Source organism: Zophobas morio, unplaced genomic scaffold, assembly GCF_036711695.1.
Source record: "Zophobas morio isolate AGI-343-1 ecotype UQ-CSIRO unplaced genomic scaffold, CSIRO_AGI_Zmor_V1 ptg000022l, whole genome shotgun sequence".
Classification (NCBI taxonomy): Eukaryota; Metazoa; Arthropoda; class Insecta; order Coleoptera; family Tenebrionidae; genus Zophobas; species Zophobas morio.
The window spans coordinates 3,269,019-3,288,314 of NW_026972127.1; the positions used below are offsets into that span (position 1 = coordinate 3,269,019).

General features: G+C 30.7%; 4 protein-coding genes across 5 annotated transcripts; 3 read left to right on the plus strand and 1 right to left on the minus strand.

Annotated features, from left to right (window-relative positions):
* The first annotated feature begins 742 nt into the window (after positions 1 to 742).
* LOC135133540 (ribonuclease H2 subunit B) lies at positions 743 to 8,963 on the plus strand. Its single transcript, XM_064061993.1, has 4 exons — positions 743 to 1,020; positions 1,191 to 1,421; positions 1,469 to 1,608; positions 7,744 to 8,963. The coding sequence occupies exons 1-4, from the start codon at positions 936 to 938 to the stop codon at positions 8,227 to 8,229; spliced, it is 942 nt and encodes a 313-aa protein (XP_063918063.1). The 5' UTR covers positions 743 to 935; the 3' UTR covers positions 8,230 to 8,963.
* A 195-nt stretch (positions 8,964 to 9,158) lies between these two features.
* LOC135133541 (small ribosomal subunit protein uS15m) lies at positions 9,159 to 10,284 on the minus strand. The gene has a single exon (XM_064061994.1). It carries the CDS (start codon positions 10,153 to 10,155, stop codon positions 9,316 to 9,318), a length of 840 nt encoding a protein of 279 aa, XP_063918064.1. The 5' UTR covers positions 10,156 to 10,284; the 3' UTR covers positions 9,159 to 9,315.
* A 5,503-nt stretch (positions 10,285 to 15,787) lies between these two features.
* Positions 15,788 to 17,887, plus strand: LOC135133406 (lysine--tRNA ligase). 2 transcript variants are annotated; one of them, XM_064061787.1, is made up of 2 exons: positions 15,788 to 15,902; positions 16,100 to 17,887. In XM_064061787.1, the coding sequence occupies exons 1-2, from the start codon at positions 15,868 to 15,870 to the stop codon at positions 17,781 to 17,783; spliced, it is 1,719 nt and encodes a 572-aa protein (XP_063917857.1). In that variant the 5' UTR covers positions 15,788 to 15,867; the 3' UTR covers positions 17,784 to 17,887. The 2 variants fall into 2 exon arrangements, with proteins under 2 accessions (XP_063917857.1, XP_063917856.1); XM_064061786.1 differs by lacking the exon at positions 15,788 to 15,902 and adding an exon at positions 15,909 to 16,046.
* An 86-nt stretch (positions 17,888 to 17,973) lies between these two features.
* On the plus strand, positions 17,974 to 19,288 carry LOC135133408 (deubiquitinase OTUD6B-like). Its single transcript, XM_064061790.1, has one exon. It carries the CDS (start codon positions 18,248 to 18,250, stop codon positions 19,094 to 19,096), a length of 849 nt encoding a protein of 282 aa, XP_063917860.1. The 5' UTR covers positions 17,974 to 18,247; the 3' UTR covers positions 19,097 to 19,288.
* The last annotated feature ends 8 nt before the right edge of the window (positions 19,289 to 19,296 follow it).

Sequence of the window (19,296 nt, forward strand, 5' to 3'; positions counted from 1 at the left end):
GCGGTCGATTTGGCCAACTTTAATATTAATCACCTAACGAAAAAAGTTCAGGGAATTTTTATTCTTCTGCATCGAATACCAACAAACTCACTAGATTTTCATGGCCAACCCTACTATATAAAGATCGTGAACGGATAATAGAAGTAACATGTCGGTCGTCGAAATCATATTAAATGTTGTCATTATTTGGCAAGATTATAATAAAGAATTCATTCTTGTCGTAGCTTTTCAAAAACACGAGAAAAAAGCACGCAACAATAACGTCGTTAGTACGTTTGTAAAATGTATTATAGTCACAAATATGTATTCATGTATTTTTAGTTTGGTATTTTTTGTAAATTACGCTGAGTTAAATTCACTTTAAATTTGAACAGGTACAAGAAAATTAAATACACTGAAATTTTCAGAACAAAAAATATTAAAAATAAATTCTCCAAAATCAAATTTTTGAACAAATCTAACAACATTAATGAAAATTAAATTAAATACATGCTGGAAAATTGTTTAATTTTACATATATATTTCCCTCATGTTCTGTTCTACTATTTTCCACCTCAACTGCATCCCTCCGACGCTTCGAAAACCCAGTGACTCACCTCTCACCTGTCCACTTCCGCACCAAAAAACCCACCCGACTTCCCGCGATTTTTTTGTTACGCCACTGTCCTTGCGCAATTTACGTGCGCATCCCAGGTGCCTGTTTACAGTCGTCCACGTAGATGCAAATGCGCGCGTTAAATCACCGCCCGGCGTACACTCGTCTGGTCGACTGGGTCATTATGAAAATGATGAAGAGTGCTGCCAACCTAATTTTAATTTGTGTTTATGCAGAACTGTCATTTTAGTGTGAAGTTTTACCGGGCGTCTGTGATGGCTGTCTTCTCGTAAACACAAAAAAGTTGTTCAAACTATCCCCGAAGCGTTTCCCAGTGAAAATGCCCCGCGTTAAGGCCTCCCCCAAGAAGTGCGTCAAATCCAACATCCAACAACCGACGAACTCCTGGGTTTTTCTCTTGAAAGGTGAGTCCTGAAACGACTGTTGTTTTGCTCTCTTTGGATTTTTCTGCGTTCTTTTAGCGCTGCCTTTTGTTTTTATTGTGAGCGGAAAAAATCGGTATTGACCAGTGCGAGAGGTTTCGCCGGGGGTTTCATTCATGGTTTTTTAATTTCTGGTTTGTTTACATTTTCAGGTGAGGCGTTGGAGCTCAGCGAGCAGTATACCGGCACTGGGACGCCAGATATAGTCACTCTGAGGCACCCGAACACCGGAGAGTCGGCGGTTTTTCTATTCTCGCCGGCGAATAACTCAGTGCAGGAGATTTTAACATATAATGAGGCTAAAAGGTCGTGGTTTATCGATGAGACTGTCAAGAGTGACGGGAAAATGCATCTGTCGACTCCAATAGATCCCATATTTTTAGGTAAAAACCAGCTCTAAACCAGCGATTTGTTATTATTCGTGTTGTAGTGCTCCCATATTTGCGAAAATACTGCAGTTCTCAAGCGATACCTCTAGACCAGCTTTTAAGGGATGAAGAGTTTCCGGAAACTGAAAGGTTATTAAAGTCCAGCGGCCTAAAATACTTGAACATGATAGCGGACAGGAAAGTAAGTTTACGGTTATTTGTAGCTGAGTTTATGAATTTTGAATGTGAAGTCGGCCTTATTCAAAATTAATGCTTTATTCGTTTTTTCTCAAATTTTTATTCCATAGATAATAAAACTGAAGATTTGTTTATAGTGAACACTTTTCCTGCTAAATAATACTAAATTTCAAATATAAAAATAAGACTGTGAATAATTGGTTTAATTGAAGGTTATTTTTGACAACCAGTAGGCCTAACATATAAAAATGAAATACTGGGTGACTATTAATGATTGAACAATTTTTGTGTTGGCAATTTTGAAGAATTTCAGTTCACGGTTGTCAGTTGTGACATGAGCCCCCTTAACCATGTTGAAAAGATGGCAGCTATTGAGGTGGTGTCAAAAATGCCAATTTTACAATCAGTTATGCCAACATAAATTTTTAGACACCGGGTGACTATGAGTGATTGAAGCAGATTTTTGTGTTGGCAATTCTGAATGTTAACATGTCAGTTCACAGTTGTAGTTTGATATGAGAGCACCTAAAAACTCAAAATGTTAATTCGATATCAGGTATGCCACCATAAAATTTCAAATATGAAAATATCACAAACATCAATAGTCACACGGTTTGTTGCCAATCTGACAAAAAATTATAAACATTAATAGTTATTTGGTATTATTAAGCCATATAAGTACATTTTAAGCAATATTTTAAAATGACGTCAGTAATTTTTTTAATGGATTGAATCGCTAAATTGCGCTTAGCCTTTCACCATATACATGACACTGTTATAAGTTATAATTCTGTTTCAAATTGAAAAATCGAAAAAAGTTGAAAAGTTGAAAACCGAGAGACAGGAAAATCAAATAATTGAAACATTGAATAATTTAAAAATCGAAAAATAAAAGTTTTTATAAATTGAAAAATTGCAAATCGAATAATTTGCATAGAAACGCAAAATTGAAATATGACTAAATTAAATATTTCAAAAGCTGGAAAATCGACATTTGAAAAATTTCAAATGGGAAACTAGAAAAATTGAAAATTGAAAATACGAAAAATTAAGTCTAGGAATTGAAAGATCGAAAATTTGAAATTACGCAAAATTATAACCGACAACTCGAAAACTTTCAAATCAAAAAACTGGAAAAAACGAAAAATTATTAAAAAATCGACAAATTGAAAAAATCGAATAATTGAAGAAACAAAAAGTCTAAAAAAAAAACAAAAGTTGGAAAACTGAAAAGGTCAAAAAATTTATAAATTGAAAAATTGCAAATCGAATAATTTTTATAGAAACAAAAATTTAAATAACACTAAATTAAAATTTTCAAAAGCTGGAAAATCGAAAATTTGGAAAATTCAAATTGAAAAATCGAAAATTTTAAATTTCGCAAACTTATAAACGAGAAATCCGAAAACTTTCAAATCAAAAAACTGGAAAAAAACGAAAAATTATTAAAAAATCGACAAATAGAAAATCTAAAAATTGAAAATTCGAAAAGCTAAAAACAAAGAAACTGAAAAATTAAGTAATTGAAAAAATCAAAAGTTGGAAAACTGAAAAGGTCAAAAGATTTTATAAATTGAAAAATTGCAAATCGAATAATTTTTATACAAACGAAAAATTTAAATAACACTAAATTAAAAATTTCAAAAGCTGGAAAATCGAAAATTTGGAAAATTCAAATTGAAAAATCGAAAAATTTAAAACGAAAAATTAAATCTAGGAATTGAACGATTGAAAAATTGTAAATCGAAACTTTTAAATTACGCAAAATTATAAGCGACAACTCGAAAACTTTCAAATCAAGAAACTGGAAAAAACGAAAAATTATTAAAAAATCGACAAATAGAAAATCTAAAAATTCAAAAATCGAAAAACTAAACACAAAGAAACTGAAAAATTAACTCATTGAAAAAATCGAATAATTGAAGAAATGAAAAGTCTAAAAAAAAATCAAAAGTTGGAAAACTGAAAAGGTCAAAAAAATTTAAACTTGAAAAATTGCAAATCGAATAATTTTTATAGAAACGGAAAATTTAAATAACACTAAATTAAAAATTTCAAAAGCTGGAAAATCGAAAATTTGGAAAATTCAAATTGAAAAATCGAAAAATTAAATCTAGGAATTGAACGATTGAAAAATTGTAAATCGAAAATTTGAAATTACGTAAAATTATAAGCGACAACTCGAAAACTTTCAAATCAAGAAACTGGAAAAAACGAAAAATTATTAAAAATCGACAAATAGAAAATCTAAAAATTCAAAAATCGAAAAACTAAACACAAAGAAACTGAAAAATTAAGTCATTGAAAAAATCGAATAATTGAAGAAACGAAAAGTCTAAAAAAAAATCAAAAGTTGGAAAACTGAAAAGGTCAAAAAAAATTATAAATTGAAAAATTGCAAATCGAATAATTTTTATAGAAACGAAAAATTTAAATAACACTAGATTAAAAATTTCAAAAGCTGGAAAGTCGAAAATTTGGAAAATTCAAATTGAAAAATCAAAAAAATGAAAATTCAAATTGAAAAATCGAAAAATTTAAAACGAAGAATTAAATCTAGGAATTGAAAGATCGAAAAATTGTAAATCGAAAATTTGAAATTACGCAAAATTATAAGCGACAACTCGAAAAGTTTCAAATCAAGAAACTGGAAAAAACGAAAAATTTTAAAAATCTAAAAATTGAAAATTTGAAAAATCGAAAAGCTAAAAACAGAAACTGAAAAATTAAATAATTGAAAAAATCGAACAACTGAAAAAACGAAAAGTTTAAAAAAAATCAAAATTTGAAATATGTACTGAAAATATCAAAAATATTAAATTTACAATACGTAAAACTGCATATCGAAAAATTAAAAAATAGAAAACCGAGAAACAGAAAAATCAAATAATTGAAAAATTTACATAATACAAATTTTTGTAGCTTGAAAAACTGAAATGTCGCTAAATTAAAAATTTCAAAAGCTGAAAAAATGGAAAATTTGGAAAATTCAAATTGAAAAATTTGAAATTACACAATATTATAAACGACAACTCGAAAACTTTCAAAGTCAAAAAACTTTTAAAAACGAAAAATTTTAAAAATCCAAAAATTCGAAAAATTGAAAAATCGAATAATTGAACAAACAAAAAGTCTAAAAAAAATCAAACGTTGAAAAACCGAAAAAGTCAAAAATTTTAAATTTACAGCACAAAAAACTGCATATCGAAAAATTGAAATATCTCAAAATTAAACATTTCAAAAGCTGAAAATCGAAAATTTTGAAAATTCAAATTGAAAAATCGATAAATTTAAAACGAAAAATGAAATCTAGGAATTGAAAGATCGAAAAATTGTAAATCGAAAATTTGAAATTACGGAAAATTATAACAGACAACTCGAAAACTGTAAAATCAAAAAACTGGAAAAAACGAAAAATTAAAAAATCGAAAAATTGAAAATTTGAAAATCGAAAAGCTGAAAACAGAGAAATTGAAAAATTGAATAATTAAAAAAATCGAATAACTGAAGAAATCGAAAAGTCTAAAAAAAAAATCAAAATCCTAAATATGTACTGAAAAGATCAAAAATATTAAATTTACAACACGTACAACTGCATATCGAAAAATTAAAAAAATAGAAAACCGAGAGACAGGAAAATCAAATACATAATTGAAAAATTTAATATTTTAAAAATCAAAAAATTTAAAATTCAAAAATAAAAATTTGTATAACTTGAAAAACTGAAATATCGCTGAATAAAAAATTTCAAAAGCTGAGAAAATGGAAAATTTGGAAAATTCAAATTGAAAAATAGAAAAATTTGAAATTACACAATATTATAAGGGACAACTCGAAGACTTTCAAAGTCAAAAAACTTTAAAAAACGAAAAATTTTAAAAATCCAAAAATTCGAAAAATTGAAAAATCGAATAATTGAAGAAACAAAAAGTCTAAAAAAAATCAAAAGTTGAAAAACCGAAAAGTCAAAAATTTTAAATTTACAGCACAAAAAATTGCATATCGAAAAATGTGAAACCGAAAAATTGAAATATCTCAAAATTAAACATTTCGAAAGCTGAAAATCGAAAATTTGGAAAATTTCAAATTGAAAACTCGAGAAATGAAAATTCAAAAAAATTGAAAAATTGATAAATTTAAAACGAAAAATTAAATCTAGGAGTTGAAAGATCAAAAAAATTGTAAATCGAAAATTTTAAATTTGGTAGAATTATAACCGACAAATCCGAAAACTTTCAAATCAAAAAACTGGAAAAAAGAAAAATTTAAAAATCGAAAAACTAAAAACGGAGAAACTGAAAAATTAAGTAATTGAAAAAATAGAACAACTAAAGAAGCTAAAAGTCTAAAAAAATCAAAAGTTGAAAAACTGAAAAGGTCAAAAAATTTAAATTTAAAATCGAAAAATAAAAATTTTTATAAATTGAAAAATTACAAATCGAACAATTTTTATAGAAACGAAACATTGAAATATTTCTAAATTAAAAATTTCAAAAGCTGAAAATCGAAAATTGGGAAAATTTCGAATTGAAAACTCGAGAAACTGAAAATTCAAAAAATTGAAAAATCGATCAATATAAACGAAAAATTAAATCTGGGAATTGAAAGATCGAAAAATTATAAATCGAAAATTTGAAATTACAGAAAATTATGACTAACAACTCGAAAACTTTCAAAGTCAAAAAACTGTAAAAAACGAAAAATTTTAAAAATCCAAAAATTCAAAATTCGAAAAATTGAATAATTGAAGAAAGAAAAGGTCTAAAAAAATTCAACAGTTGAAAAACTGAAAAGGTCAAAAATTTTAAATTACAGCAAACGAAAAATTGAAATATCTCTAAATTAAAAATTTCAAAAGCTGAAAAATTGATAAATTTAAAACGAAAAATTAAATCTAGGAATTGAAAGATCAAAGAATTGTAAATCGAAAATTGTAAATTTCGCAAAATTATAACCGACAAATCCGAAAACTTTCAAATCAAAAAACTGGAAAAAACAAAAAATTAAAAATTTAAAAATCGAAAAACTAAAAACAGAGAAACTGAAAAATTAAGTAATTGAAAAAATAGAAAGAAGCTAAAAGTCAAAAAAAATCAAAAGTTGAAAAACTGAAACGGTCAAAAATTTTTAATTTAAAATCGAAAAATTGAAAACTCGAGAAACTGAAAATTCTAAAAATTGAAAAATTGATAAATTTAAAATGAAAAATTAAATCTAGGTAAAATTATAAATTGAAAATTTGAAATTACAGAAAATTATAACCAACAACTCGAAAACTTTCAAATCAAAAAACTGGAAAAAATGAAAAATTAAAAAATCTAAAAATTGAAAATTCGAAAAATTGAAAAGTTGGGAAAAGGAAAATTTGAAAAAAACCCAGAAAAATTGTAATGGAAAATCAAAAAAATTAAAAATCGAAAATTAAAAGTGAAGTGATCTACAAAGATTTTTCGATTTTCAGGTTTTCAATTTTTTATTTTTCGATTTTATTTGAATAAATTTATTTTTATTGAAAAACTGAAAAATAATAAACCAAAAAATTGAATCAACCCCAAAATTTTGCAAACAGATTAGACCAATGTCAGTAAAAATCTACGAATAAAAAAATCTGAGGTAGCCTTAAAAATTATGTTATTTTTATTACTTTTTTTAAAATACTAACTTGTTTTTTTTGGCCGATTTTTCCTTCCACATCACATATAAAAATATTTTTCTGTTTTTATTCAAAACAAAAAATACCTATTTATGACAAAAATATTTTAGTAATTTAAAAACAAAACGTCTAGTAAGCCATGAAAATTATTTTTAAAATAAAGTTGGCATTGAAGATATCTGAGCTTTATTTGACCGTCCATGTCAAACTGATAAACACGAATAAGGAAGGCGTTGGTGCTGTCAACATAATTTTTTAAAATGTTAAATTTTAAAAGTTGTTAGATGACTATTTTTCGCGATCACATGGTACCATATATAAAAATAAAATAATAATGTTGGGATAAATTTCATGGCTTACTTTTTTTCATTCAAATGGAATGCATGTAAAATTTTTGAAACTTAGTTTAAAATTAATTTGTAATTACATTCAAAATCCATAAATTTGTATATGAATGAACAATATATAAAAGAATGTTTATTCTAGGGCGACGAAGAGCTCAACGCCTTTAAATACAACGAAGAAAAGACCCTCTCCTGGCTGAAGAAGAAAACGGAACGAGTCGCCGAAATCCTTAAACAGAAAAACATCCACGTAGGTTCCGGCGCCATGTCTGCCACTTTCGTAAAAAAATCCGATTCTTCTGACACAGAGTCGTACCTTCGATACGCCCACGGAATCGTATCCGAGTACCTAATGGACGACCTTAGCCAAAAACTCCTCAAATACTTGAATCTCCCCGAAGACCCCCAGTTCAACCTCAAGCGAAAAAGCCTAAACCCTTTATCCCCGAACGAAACAAAAAAGGCCAAAGTCGAAGAAGAGAACAAAAGCAGTACATCAAACGTGTTAGACTTAAGTAAACCCGAGCCAAAAGCGGCCAAACCTCCGTCGATGAACTCGAAGGAGAAGGCGAGAGCCAAAGCGGCCAGCGGCAGCAAAACCATAAGTTCGTTCTTTAAGAAGACCTAAGTGGCGGGAGAGGTGAGGATCTAGGTCAATTTTTATATTTTGTTTTTGCTTGAGGTATTTGGATGAGTTAAGCAGACAAGTTGTAAATTTTATTATTAGGGAAAGCTAGAGGTAATTTAGGTACTAATTGCTCATCTCCGTTTCTAAACTTGTGTACAGGTCAATCAAAAACTTTGTCCAAGGTGGTCGTGCGGACGTAAAATTCGTGTCGAAGGTACGCGGTAGAACATATTTGCTATAATAAGTGACAGAAATGGCCTTTATCAGAAAAAATTAATTAGTCTGCTGTGTCAAAAACAGTCGTTTGTTATAATTAGTGTATTCGAAGAACACGGATTTTGATTGGGGTTTGATGGAGTCACGTGGCGGTTTCGGCCAACTGGAAGTGGCCGTGTCGTCACGTGACCGTGGACGACGTTCCCGTTGGTGGTATTATATATGACGAAACTGTGTTCTTCCTGGTCGTATTTCCCGTTATGTGCTTATCTTGTTAGCTCCGTGTTTCGTCCGCAAGGGGGCGCTGTGTCGTACGGTGCCACAAATAACGGTCTTTTTTGTTTCATTGCGATTTTGCAGTGTAGTTCAACTTTCAGTATAGTATTCCGTGGAAACTTGGTTAAGTTTTATGGAGTGCAATATCTTGCGTCTTGTTTTTATATTTTCACATTGAAAAATGCTTTCCTTCCGTTAATAGTGGATTTGCTGTGCAAATTACCGTTGTATTATTTCGTAGTTGATTTTTGAAAAAAGCGTGTTTATAAAGAAAACTCCAAGAAATTTGTTCCTATTATAAGGTCAAAAAGAAATGACTGATTCTCTTTATAGCGAATAGTAAATGTTAGATCAATGTACTAAGTACGGTGAAGCAATGTTTTTCAATTAGTTTAGACGGCAATACTTCATGAACATGATCAATAATAAGGTAGACATGTAATAAACATTTTATTTTTTTATTATGTATTTTCACTTGATGTATGTGACTTCTAGATTAGGGTTTTTATTGTTGCATTTTCGTCGTTATGTGTATGTGATACATGTATTGAAATATACACGAAAAACGAACCAGTCTTTCACCAAAAAACCAAATTATGAATCATCACTCTCACTTTGTTTCTTCTCCTCTAACTCCTGCAGTTGATTCTTAACCTTTTCTATCTCCTCGTCCGTCACCGTGACTTCAACCCCACATTCCTGCTGCTCGCTCCTGATAAACTGAAGCGCCCGAATTTTCTCCTTCAAGAAAATTGGCTGCTCAGCTTGCAACATCTTCCTGTACGTGTCCAAACGCTCCTGTTTGAGATCTTCACAGTACTTATCAGTGAGTTTCTGCAACGACTCCTTCCGCGTAATCCAATGAAACTCATTTGGCGGCGGCTTATAAACCAAATTTAGAGTCTCCAGCAACCATTCGAACTTCTTATAATCCCACCGCCGCAAATACTTCAAGTGCTTCTTCCGCCTATCTATCAACTCCTTCAAAATCACCTTCATGCGCTTATCCCGCGGAAACCGCTCCATCAGCTCCTGGTAGGCCCGAATGATGCCGGTCCACCGCGCGATTTTAACCTCAATGGAACCCGCGTCCATGGGGTGCCTCCTCACCACGTCTTTTATTTCCTCAAAATAAACCCTGGCTACTTCCTTCCTGGGTGCGTACTCTAAAGAGAAGAGTTTCTTCACGGTTGCGTCGGCGGTTTCCAGTTCCTTGGAGTTCCGGAACATCATCCGGGGCTGCGACAAGTCGATTTGCGACATTGGCTCCAAATCGCCGCTTTTTTCGGGTCTAAAGCAGGGGATTTTCTCGGGGCGGACCCATTTTATTTTTAGGTCGCTTTTGAAAGCGTACGTGCGGCTGCAGGTTTTTGAGGTTAGGTTAGTGAGGGGTGGATGATTGAATGAGGAGAGGACTCGTCGGGCCACATTCATGCCGAGAGAGGGTTTTTTGAAAAATTAACCCAAAATTCGAGGTGTATAGCTGTGTTTTAGCAACCCTGAAATTAATAATCGCAACACCCGATCACGCAGGGTTTTTTGTAAGTTACCAGATTTGACATTTTACCAGTGTTGCCATTGCTAAATGAGCACACATTAATTTCTGCACCACAGATTCTCGTTTTTTCGAGTTTTCCATTTTAAGATTTTTCAATTTTCAGTTTTCGATTTTTGAATTTAAATTTTTTGTATTTTTCGATTCTTCAACTTTTGAATTTTACAATTTGTCGATCTTTCTATTTCTAGAAAATTTTGTTTTCCGTATTTTTCTATTTCTGGATTGTTAATTAACAGTTTCTTTTTTTTCAATTTTTCAAATTTTCAGTTGTTTTTTCAATTATCGAAGTTTTCAGTTTCTCAAGTTTTAAGATTACAATTTTTAAATTTCTTGGTGTTTCAAGTTTCGGTTTTCTATTTTTGCTTTTCAATTTTGCAGTTGTTCGAGTTTTCTGTTTTTTTCATTTTTAAGGTTACAATTTTTCCTTTTCCAATTGTTGACCTCTTAATTATTAGATTTTGAGTTTCTTTTCAATTTTTTAGTGTTCCAATTTTCCGATTTTTTGATTTTTTAAAATTACACTTTTAATAAGTTTGTCCTTTTGTTGAAAAATTACAAAACGAAAAATTGAGAAAATGAAAAATTAAAAATAAAGTACTTCCAAGTATGTAATTCCAAGTTGTTCCGTTTCTTCGATTTTTTATTTTCTCAATTCGAGATTTTTAAATGTTTGGTTTTTAATTGTTAATTTTTCGATTTTCCGTGTTTCGTTTTTACATTTTTCGATTTCTCTATTTTTTAATTTTTCGATTTTCCAATTTCTCAATTTTTAATTTATCACTTTTTCATGTTTAAATGTTACAAATTTTCGATTTTACGTTTTTATTTTTTTTTTTTTTCAGATTTGCAATTTTGTAGGGTTTTTTCCAAGTGTACAATTCTTGGCTTTTCAGTTATCCGATTTTTTAGTTTCTGTATTTTTTCAATTCTTCGATTTCTCGGTTTTTCAGTGTTTCGTCTTTTCGATGTTACATTTTTTCAATTTTTCCATGTTTCTTTTTTACAATTCCTTAATTTTTTAGTTTTCCGGTTTTCATTTTAAAATTTTTGTATTTTGAAATTAGGAAGTTTTGTATTTTCGATTATTTAATTTATAGAAATTTTTGTTTTTGGTTTTTTCAATTTTTCACTTTCTCGATTTTCAATTAATCAGGGTTTTCAGGTTTCAATATTACAATTTTTCGATTTTTCAATTGTTTTTTCAATTATCCCATTGATCAATTTGTCAATTTTTTCATTTATCGTTTTTAACTCACATTTTTTCGGTTTTTTCAAGTTTTCTTTATTTTTTCAATTCTTCGATTTCTCAATTTTTTGATTTTTCAATTCAATTAAAAATTTCGGTTTGAATAAATTTGTCCTTTTGTTGAACAATTAAAAGACGACAAATCGAGAAAATGAAAAAAAATCGAGAATTTCAAAAATTTTATATCGAAAAATTGCAGAATTGTCTCTTTTTGTCGATTTTTCAATTTCTCGATTTTTAATTGTTTTGTTTTTTGATGTTTCAGTGTTACAATTTTCCGGTTTTTCAAAAGTTCAGTTTGAATAAATTTGTCCTTTGTTGAACAATTAAAACATGAAAAATCGAGAAAATGAAAAATCAAAACTCAAAAATTTTGTATCGAAAATTTGCAGAATTGCTTCGTTTTTCAATTTCTCGATTTTTAATTAATCAGGGTTTTCAGGTTTCAATATTACAATTTTTCGATTTTTCAATTGTTTTTTCAATTATCCCACTGATCAATTTCACAATTTTTTCATTTTACGATTTTTCAATTTTTAAATTTTTCGATATTTCAAATTTCATTTTTCAGTTTTTAAGTCACATTTTTTCGGTGTTTTCAAGTTTTCTTTATTTTTTCAATTCTTCGATTTCCCAATTTTTTGATTTTTCAAATCAATTAAAAATTTCGGTTTGAATAAATTTGTCCTTTTATTAAACAATTAAAAGATGACAAATCGAGAAAATGAAGAAAAAAATCGAGAATTTGAAGAATTTTATATCGAAAAATTGCAGAATTTTGTCTTTTTGTCAATTTTTCAATTTCTCGATTTTTAATTGTTTTGTTTTTTGATGTTTCAGTGTTAACAATTTTCCGGTTTTTCAAAAGTTCAGTTTGAATAAATTTGTCTTGTGTTGAACAATTAAAAAATGAATAATCGAGAAAATGAAAAATTAAAACTCGAAAATTTGAAAAATTTTGTATCGAAAAATTGCAGAATTGCTTCGTTTTTCAATTTCTCGATTTTTAATTAATCAGGGTTTTCAGGTTTCAATATTACAATTTTTCGATTTTTCAATTGTTTTTTCAGTTATCCCATTGTTCAATTTCTCAATTTTTTGATTTTTCGATTTTTCAATTTTTAAATTTTTCGATATTTCAAGTTTCATTTTTCACTTTTTGAGTCACATTTTTTCGGTTTTTTCAAGTTTTCTTTATTTTTTCAATTCTTCGATTTCCCAATTTTTTGATTTTTCAAATCAATTAAAAATTTCGGTTTGAATAAATTTGTCCTTTTGTTAAACAATTAAAAGATGACAAATCGAGAAAATGAAGAAAAAAATCGAGAATTTGAAGAATTTTATATCGAAAAATTGCAGAATTTTGTCTTTTTGTCAATTTTTCAATTTCTCGATTTTTAATTGTTTTGTTTTTTGATGTTTCAGTGTTACAATTTTCCGGTTTTTCAAAAGTTCAGTTTGAATAAATTTGTCCTTTGTTGAACAATTAAAAATGAAAAATCGAGAAAATGAAAAATTAAAACTCGAAAATTTGAAAAATTTTGTATCAAAAAATTGCAGAATTGCTTCGTTTTTCAATTTCTCGATTTTTAATTAATCAGGGTTTTCAGGTTTCAATATTACAATTTTTCGATTTTTCAATTATCCCATTGTTCGATTTCTCAATTTTTTCATTTTTCGATTTTTCAATTTTTAAATTTTTCGATATTTCAAGTTTCATCTTTCAGTTTTTAAGTCACATTTTTTCGGTTTTTTTCTAGTTTTCTTTATTTTTTCAATTCTTCGATTTCTCAATTTTTTGATTTTTCAATTCAATTAAAAATTTCGGTTTGAATAAGTTTGTCCTGTTGTTGAACAATTAAAAGATGACAAATCGAGAAAATGAAGAAAAAAATCGAGAATTTAAAAAATTTTATGTCGAAAAATTGCAGAATTGTGTCTTTTTGTCGATTTTACAATTTCTCGATTGTTAATTGTTTTGTTTTTTGATGTTTCAATGTTACAATTTTCCGGTTTTTCAAAAGTTCAGTTTGAATAAATTTGTCTTTTGTTGAACAATTAAAAAATGAATAATCGAGAAAATGAAAAATTAAAACTCGAAAATTTGAAAAATTTTGTATAAAAAAATTGCAGAATTGCTTCGTTTTTCAATTTCTCGATTTTTAATTAATCAGGGTTTTCAGGTCTCAATATTACAATTTTTCGATTTTTCAATTGGTTTTTCAATTATCCCATTGTTCAATTTCACAATTTTTTCGTTTTTCGATTTTTCAATTTTTAAATTTTTCGATATTTCAAGTTTCATTTAAAAAATTTCGGTTTGAATAAATTTGTCCTTTTGTTGAACAATTAAAAAATGACAAATCGAGAAAATGAAGGAAAAAAATCGAGAATTGAAAAATTTTATATAGAAAAATTGCAGAATTGTTTCTTCTTGTCGATTTTTAATTGTTTTGTTTTTTGATGTTTCAGTGTTACAATTTTCCGGTTTTTCAAAAGTTCAGTTTGAATAAATTTGTCCTTTGTTGAACAATTAAAAAATGAAAAATCGAGAAAATAAAAAATCAAAACTCGAAAATTTGAAAAATATTGTATAAAAAAATTGCAAAGTTGCTTCGTTTTTCAATTTCTCGATTTTTAATTAATCAGGGTTTTCAGGTTTCAATATTACAATTTTTCAATTTTTCAATTGTTTTTTCAATTATCCCATTGTTCAATTTCTCAATTTTTTCATTTTTCGATTTTTCAATTTTTAAATTTTTCGATATTTCAAGTTTCATTTTTCAGTTTTTAAGTCACATTTTTTCGGTTTTTTCAAGTTTTCTTTGTTTTTTTAATTCTTCAATTTCTCAATTTTTTGATTTTTCAATTCAATTAAAAATTTCGGTTTGAATAAATTTGTCCTGTTGTTGAACAATTAAGAAATGACAAATCGAGAAAACGAAGAAAAAAAATCGAGAATTTGAAAAATTTTGTATTGTCGATTTTTCAATTTCTCGATTTTTAATTGTTTTGTTTTTTGATGTTTCAAAGTTACAATTTTCCGGTTTTTCAAAAGTTCAGTTTGAATAAATTTGTCCTTTGTTAAACAATTAAAAAATGAATAATCGAGAAAATGAAAAATTAACACTCGAAAATTTGAAAAATTTTGTATCGAAAAATTGCAGAATTGCTTCGTTTTTCAATTTCTCGATTTTTAATTAATCAGAGTTTTCAGGTTTCAGTATTACAATTTTTAGATTTTTCAATTGTTTTTGCAATTATCCCATAGTTCAATTTCTCAATTTTTTCATTTTTCGATTTTTTAATTTTTAAATTTTTCGATATTTCAAGTTTCATTTTTCAGTTTTGAAGTCACATTTTTTCGGTTTTTTCCAGTTTTCTTTATTTTTTCAATTCTTCGATTTCTCAATTTTTTGATTTTTCAATTCAATTAAAAATTTCGGTTTGAATAAATTTGTCCTATTGTTGAACAATTAAAAGATGACAAACCGAAAAAATGAAGAAAAAAATCGAGAATTTGAAAAATTTTATATCGAAAAATTGCAGAATTGTTTCTTTTTGTCGATTTTTCAATTTCTGGATTTTTAATTAATCAGGGTTTTCATGTTTCAATATTACAATTTTTCGATTTTTCAATTATCCATTCAATTTCTCAATTTTTTTCACTTTTCGATTTTTCAATTTTTGATAATTCAAGTTTCATTTTAAAATTTTTGGATTTTGAAATTAAAAATGTTTGTATTTTTGATTATTTAATTTATAGAAATTTTTGTTTTTCGTTTTTTCAATTTTTCAATTTCTCAAATTTCAGGTTTCAATATTACAATTTTTCGACTTTTCAATTGTTTTTTCAATTATCCCATTGATCAATTTCTCAATTTTTCAATTTTTAAATTTTTCGATATTTCAAGTTTCATTTTTCAGTTTTGAAGTCACATTTTTTCAATCAATTTTTCTTTATTTTTTCAGTTCTTCGATTTCTCAATTTGTTGATGTTTCAATTCAATTAAAAATTTCGGTTTGAAAAATTAAAACTCGAAAATTTGAAAAAATTTGTATCGAAAAACTGAACTAACTGTATTTATGAAAACAATTTAACAAATTATTTTTAGCTAATGCTTATATATTTTAAGGCTTTGTATTTTCTTCTAACAAAATTGCTCTCCGACCTGGTTTCCTTTTTAGGAAATCTTAAACACTCCTAAATTATGTCATAGACATACCCTATGTTGGCTACCCTGCACGTCAAATTGCTGCGCCTGCGCAAATCATTTTATTGTCCCACTGCACGTGGACGTGGTCGTACAGGTTAAGCCGGACGTGAGTGAAATTACCGAAAATGGCTGATGCAACCGCTGAAAAACTCTCAAAGAAGTAAGTTTCCTCCACTTTTCCGAAAATCCTTGCTTTAATGCCGTTTCGGATCGAGGTTATAGTGTAATAACCTCACATTATGTTGCAATCACTCGCCACAATATTTCGGCCGAGATTTCCGAAATTTTCTCAATTAGCTAAAAGGTACGTGCTCTACATAACCGCGAAACTAATTTGTCACTCGTTTGTGTTTATAGCGAGCTGAAGCGGCGGCTCAAGGCCGAACAGAAAGCCAAAGAGAAGGCGGAAAAAGCCGCCCAACAACCAGTGGAAACAAAACCCAAAGAAAAAAAAGAATCAGAGGAGGAAATCAGTCCGAACGAGTACTTCAAACTACGGACGCAAGCGGTCACGAGTTTGAAGGCGCTGGGCGGGGAGCACCACCCCTACCCCCATAAATTCCACGTCTCGACGTCGTTGCAGGAATTCATTGAGAAGTATTCGAGTTTGAAGGATGGGGAGGTGGTGGAGAAGGACCGCTTGAGCGTGGCTGGCCGCGTCCACGCGATCCGCGAATCCGGGGCTAAATTGATTTTCTACGATTTGCGGGGCGAAGGAACCAAGTTGCAAGTGATGGCGACTGCCAGAAGTTACGTGGATGAAGAGAAGTTCGCCGAAGACACTGGGAAAATTCGGCGAGGTGACATAATCGGGGTTGAAGGAGTCCCCACTAAAACTAAAAAGGGGGAGTTGTCCGTCATGCCAACGAAGATAAAATTGTTATCGCCGTGTCTGCATATGTTACCACATTTACACTACGGTCTTAAAGATAAAGAAACGCGATTTAGACAGCGTTATCTCGATTTAATTTTGAATAATCGCGTACGGACGATATTCGAAATTAGATCAAAAATTATTTCTTATATGCGACGATTTTTCGACGAACTTGGTTTTCTGGAAATTGAGACCCCCATGATGAATATGATTGCAGGAGGAGCGACAGCGAAACCCTTCATCACCCACCATAACGAACTCAACATGGATTTATTCATGAGAGTGGCGCCTGAATTATACCACAAAATGCTAATTGTAGGAGGGTTGGACCGGGTTTACGAAATCGGCCGCCAGTTTAGAAACGAAGGAATAGATTTAACCCACAATCCCGAATTCACGACGTGCGAATTCTACATGGCGTACGCCGATTACAACGACTTAATCGCCATAACTGAGTCCCTAGTGTCGGGAATGGTTCACAGTATTTACGGTACTTACAAAATCAAGTACCACCCGGATGGTCCTGACGGCGAAGAGGTGGAAATCGACTTCACGCCACCGTTCAAACGAGTCCCAATGTTCCCCACGCTTGAAGACATCTTAAAAGTTAAATTTCCCGCCCCCGAAGACATCCAAACCGACGCAGCTAATAAATTTTTAAGTGATCTTTGTATTGCTCACAATATTGAGTGTCCGCCGCCTCGGACTTCGGCTCGTTTGTTGGATAAATTGGTAGGCGAGTTTATAGAAGAGCAATGTATTAATCCGACTTTTATAGTCGAGCATCCGCAAGTCATGAGCCCCCTAGCCAAGTATCACAGGTCTATTCCAGGTTTAACCGAGCGTTTTGAGCTGTTTGTGATGAAAAAAGAAGTGTGTAATGCTTACACTGAGTTGAATGATCCTATGGTACAAAGGGAGAGGTTTGAAGAACAAGCTCAGGATAAAGCGGCTGGAGATGATGAGGCGCAGCTGATTGATGAGAACTTCTGCACGGCTTTGGAGTATGGGTTGCCCCCCACTGGAGGCTGGGGCATGGGAATTGACCGACTTTGCATGTTTCTTACTGATAATAATAATATTAAGGAGGTTTTGTTGTTCCCAGCGATGAAGCCGGATGATCCCAATAAGAATAAGGAGGAAGAAACAACGGAAGAAAAGGCGTAAAATCAACCCTTTTTTATTTATATTATTATTTATTCGCTTGCTGAGTAGAATTTATACACTCCATTGACTCTGAGTTTGGTGAATAAAGCTGACTTGGTTCCGTTCTCTGCTTGATTTGCTCTATTTAACATAATCGGTTATTTTGTCCCAAAAAAAAATTATACGCTTATCTGAAATATTTATACTTTTGTTGCCACTTTTGTTTGAATAAAAAAGATTAAGGCGATTAAGTGATTACTGATGCTTTAAACGACTTAAGAATTATCTTGTTTGGTATTTATTGCGAAAATTGTTTTTTGTTAAATAATTTGAATTTTCGGGCTTGCGCAAATAAATGAATTGTTGGTTGCCTATCCCCCAAGTGTCAAATCTGTCACTTCCCGTTTTTGACATTTCTAACCTACAAAATCGACGCACCCCTTTACAACCTTATTTTAATTCAGTCACACTTTCGGCAATTGGGCATGGACCTGAACGAAGAAGAACTCATAAAGAAGCACAAACAAGAACGCAAAGATCTCCAGTCAAAAATCCAGTCATTAAAAAAAAGTGTTGCGAAGGGGGACAAAAAGAAGAAAAAAGAGGTCGCCGAAGAAATAGCCCGGCTAGAACAAGAACTGGAAGCCCGACAATCATCGGAAATGGAAGTGTTCGGTTCGCAAAAGTCGAACGACGTTGAGGAGCCTGTAAATGAAGAAGAGGACGTCTCTGAAGAGCCTATGAATACTCGAGTGTCCAGAGCCACAAGGAGGCGCAACAAAAAGGCGCAAGAGGAGCGAGAGCGCGACAAGAGGATCCAGGAGCAAGCGGAGAAGAACAAAGAAGGACCTCGGATGACGGAGCTGAACGCTATGAAGGAAGTCCTGAAACAATTTGGGTTACAGTTGCATAATATTCCGGCTGACGGTAACTGTTTGTATTGTGCTGTGAACCACCAGTTGGAGGTTACAGGTAGGGAGTCGTTCACGGTACCCCGGTTGAGGAAACTCACAGCTGAATTCATGCGCCAAAACAAGGACGAGTTCTTGCCTTTTATGTATAACGAATCGGACGAAGCGGTGAGCGAAGAATACTTCGAGTCGTACTGCAAAGAAGTAGCCACGACGAAGCTATGGGGGGGACAGTTGGAACTCAGGGCGCTCTCGAACATACTAAAATGTCCAATCAAAGTAGTGCAAGCCAACGGGCCGCTGACAATACAGGGAGAGAATTTTACGGGACCAGAATTAATTTTAGCGTATCATAGACACTTGTATAGGTTAGGTGAGCATTATAACTCGACGGTAGCGGCCATCGACGGCCAGGATGAATAAACACTGCCATTAGTTTAAGTTTAAATTACACGCGACAAATCTGTGATCTGATAGGTCCGTGCTAGGCGCGTTATTTAATAAGGAAGCTCTCTTTTTTACGAAAAGAGGTATTTTAAACTGTATTGCAATGCTGTAAACAACTCAAAGTGTGAATATTAAACCGACTAAAATGAATAAAAAGTAAGTGTAAGACTTGAGCG

Excerpts from the sequence above, each read along its gene's own strand:
- LOC135133540 (XM_064061993.1), top strand. The coding sequence starts at position 936 with ATGCCCCGCGTTAAGGCCTCCCCCAAGAAGTGCGTCAAATCCAACATC. Across the intron at positions 1,021-1,190 it reads CTGGGTTTTTCTCTTGAAAG|GTGAGGCGTTGGAGCTCAGC; the intron begins GTGAGTCCTGAA and ends TTACATTTTCAG. Across the intron at positions 1,609-7,743 it reads ACATGATAGCGGACAGGAAA|GGCGACGAAGAGCTCAACGC; the intron begins GTAAGTTTACGG and ends TGTTTATTCTAG.
- LOC135133541 (XM_064061994.1), bottom strand. The coding sequence starts at position 10,155 with ATGAATGTGGCCCGACGAGTCCTCTCCTCATTCAATCATCCACCCCTC.
- LOC135133406 (XM_064061786.1), top strand. The coding sequence starts at position 15,982 with ATGTTGCAATCACTCGCCACAATATTTCGGCCGAGATTTCCGAAATTT. Across the intron at positions 16,047-16,099 it reads TTTTCTCAATTAGCTAAAAG|CGAGCTGAAGCGGCGGCTCA; the intron begins GTACGTGCTCTA and ends TTGTGTTTATAG.
- LOC135133408 (XM_064061790.1), top strand. The coding sequence starts at position 18,248 with ATGGACCTGAACGAAGAAGAACTCATAAAGAAGCACAAACAAGAACGC.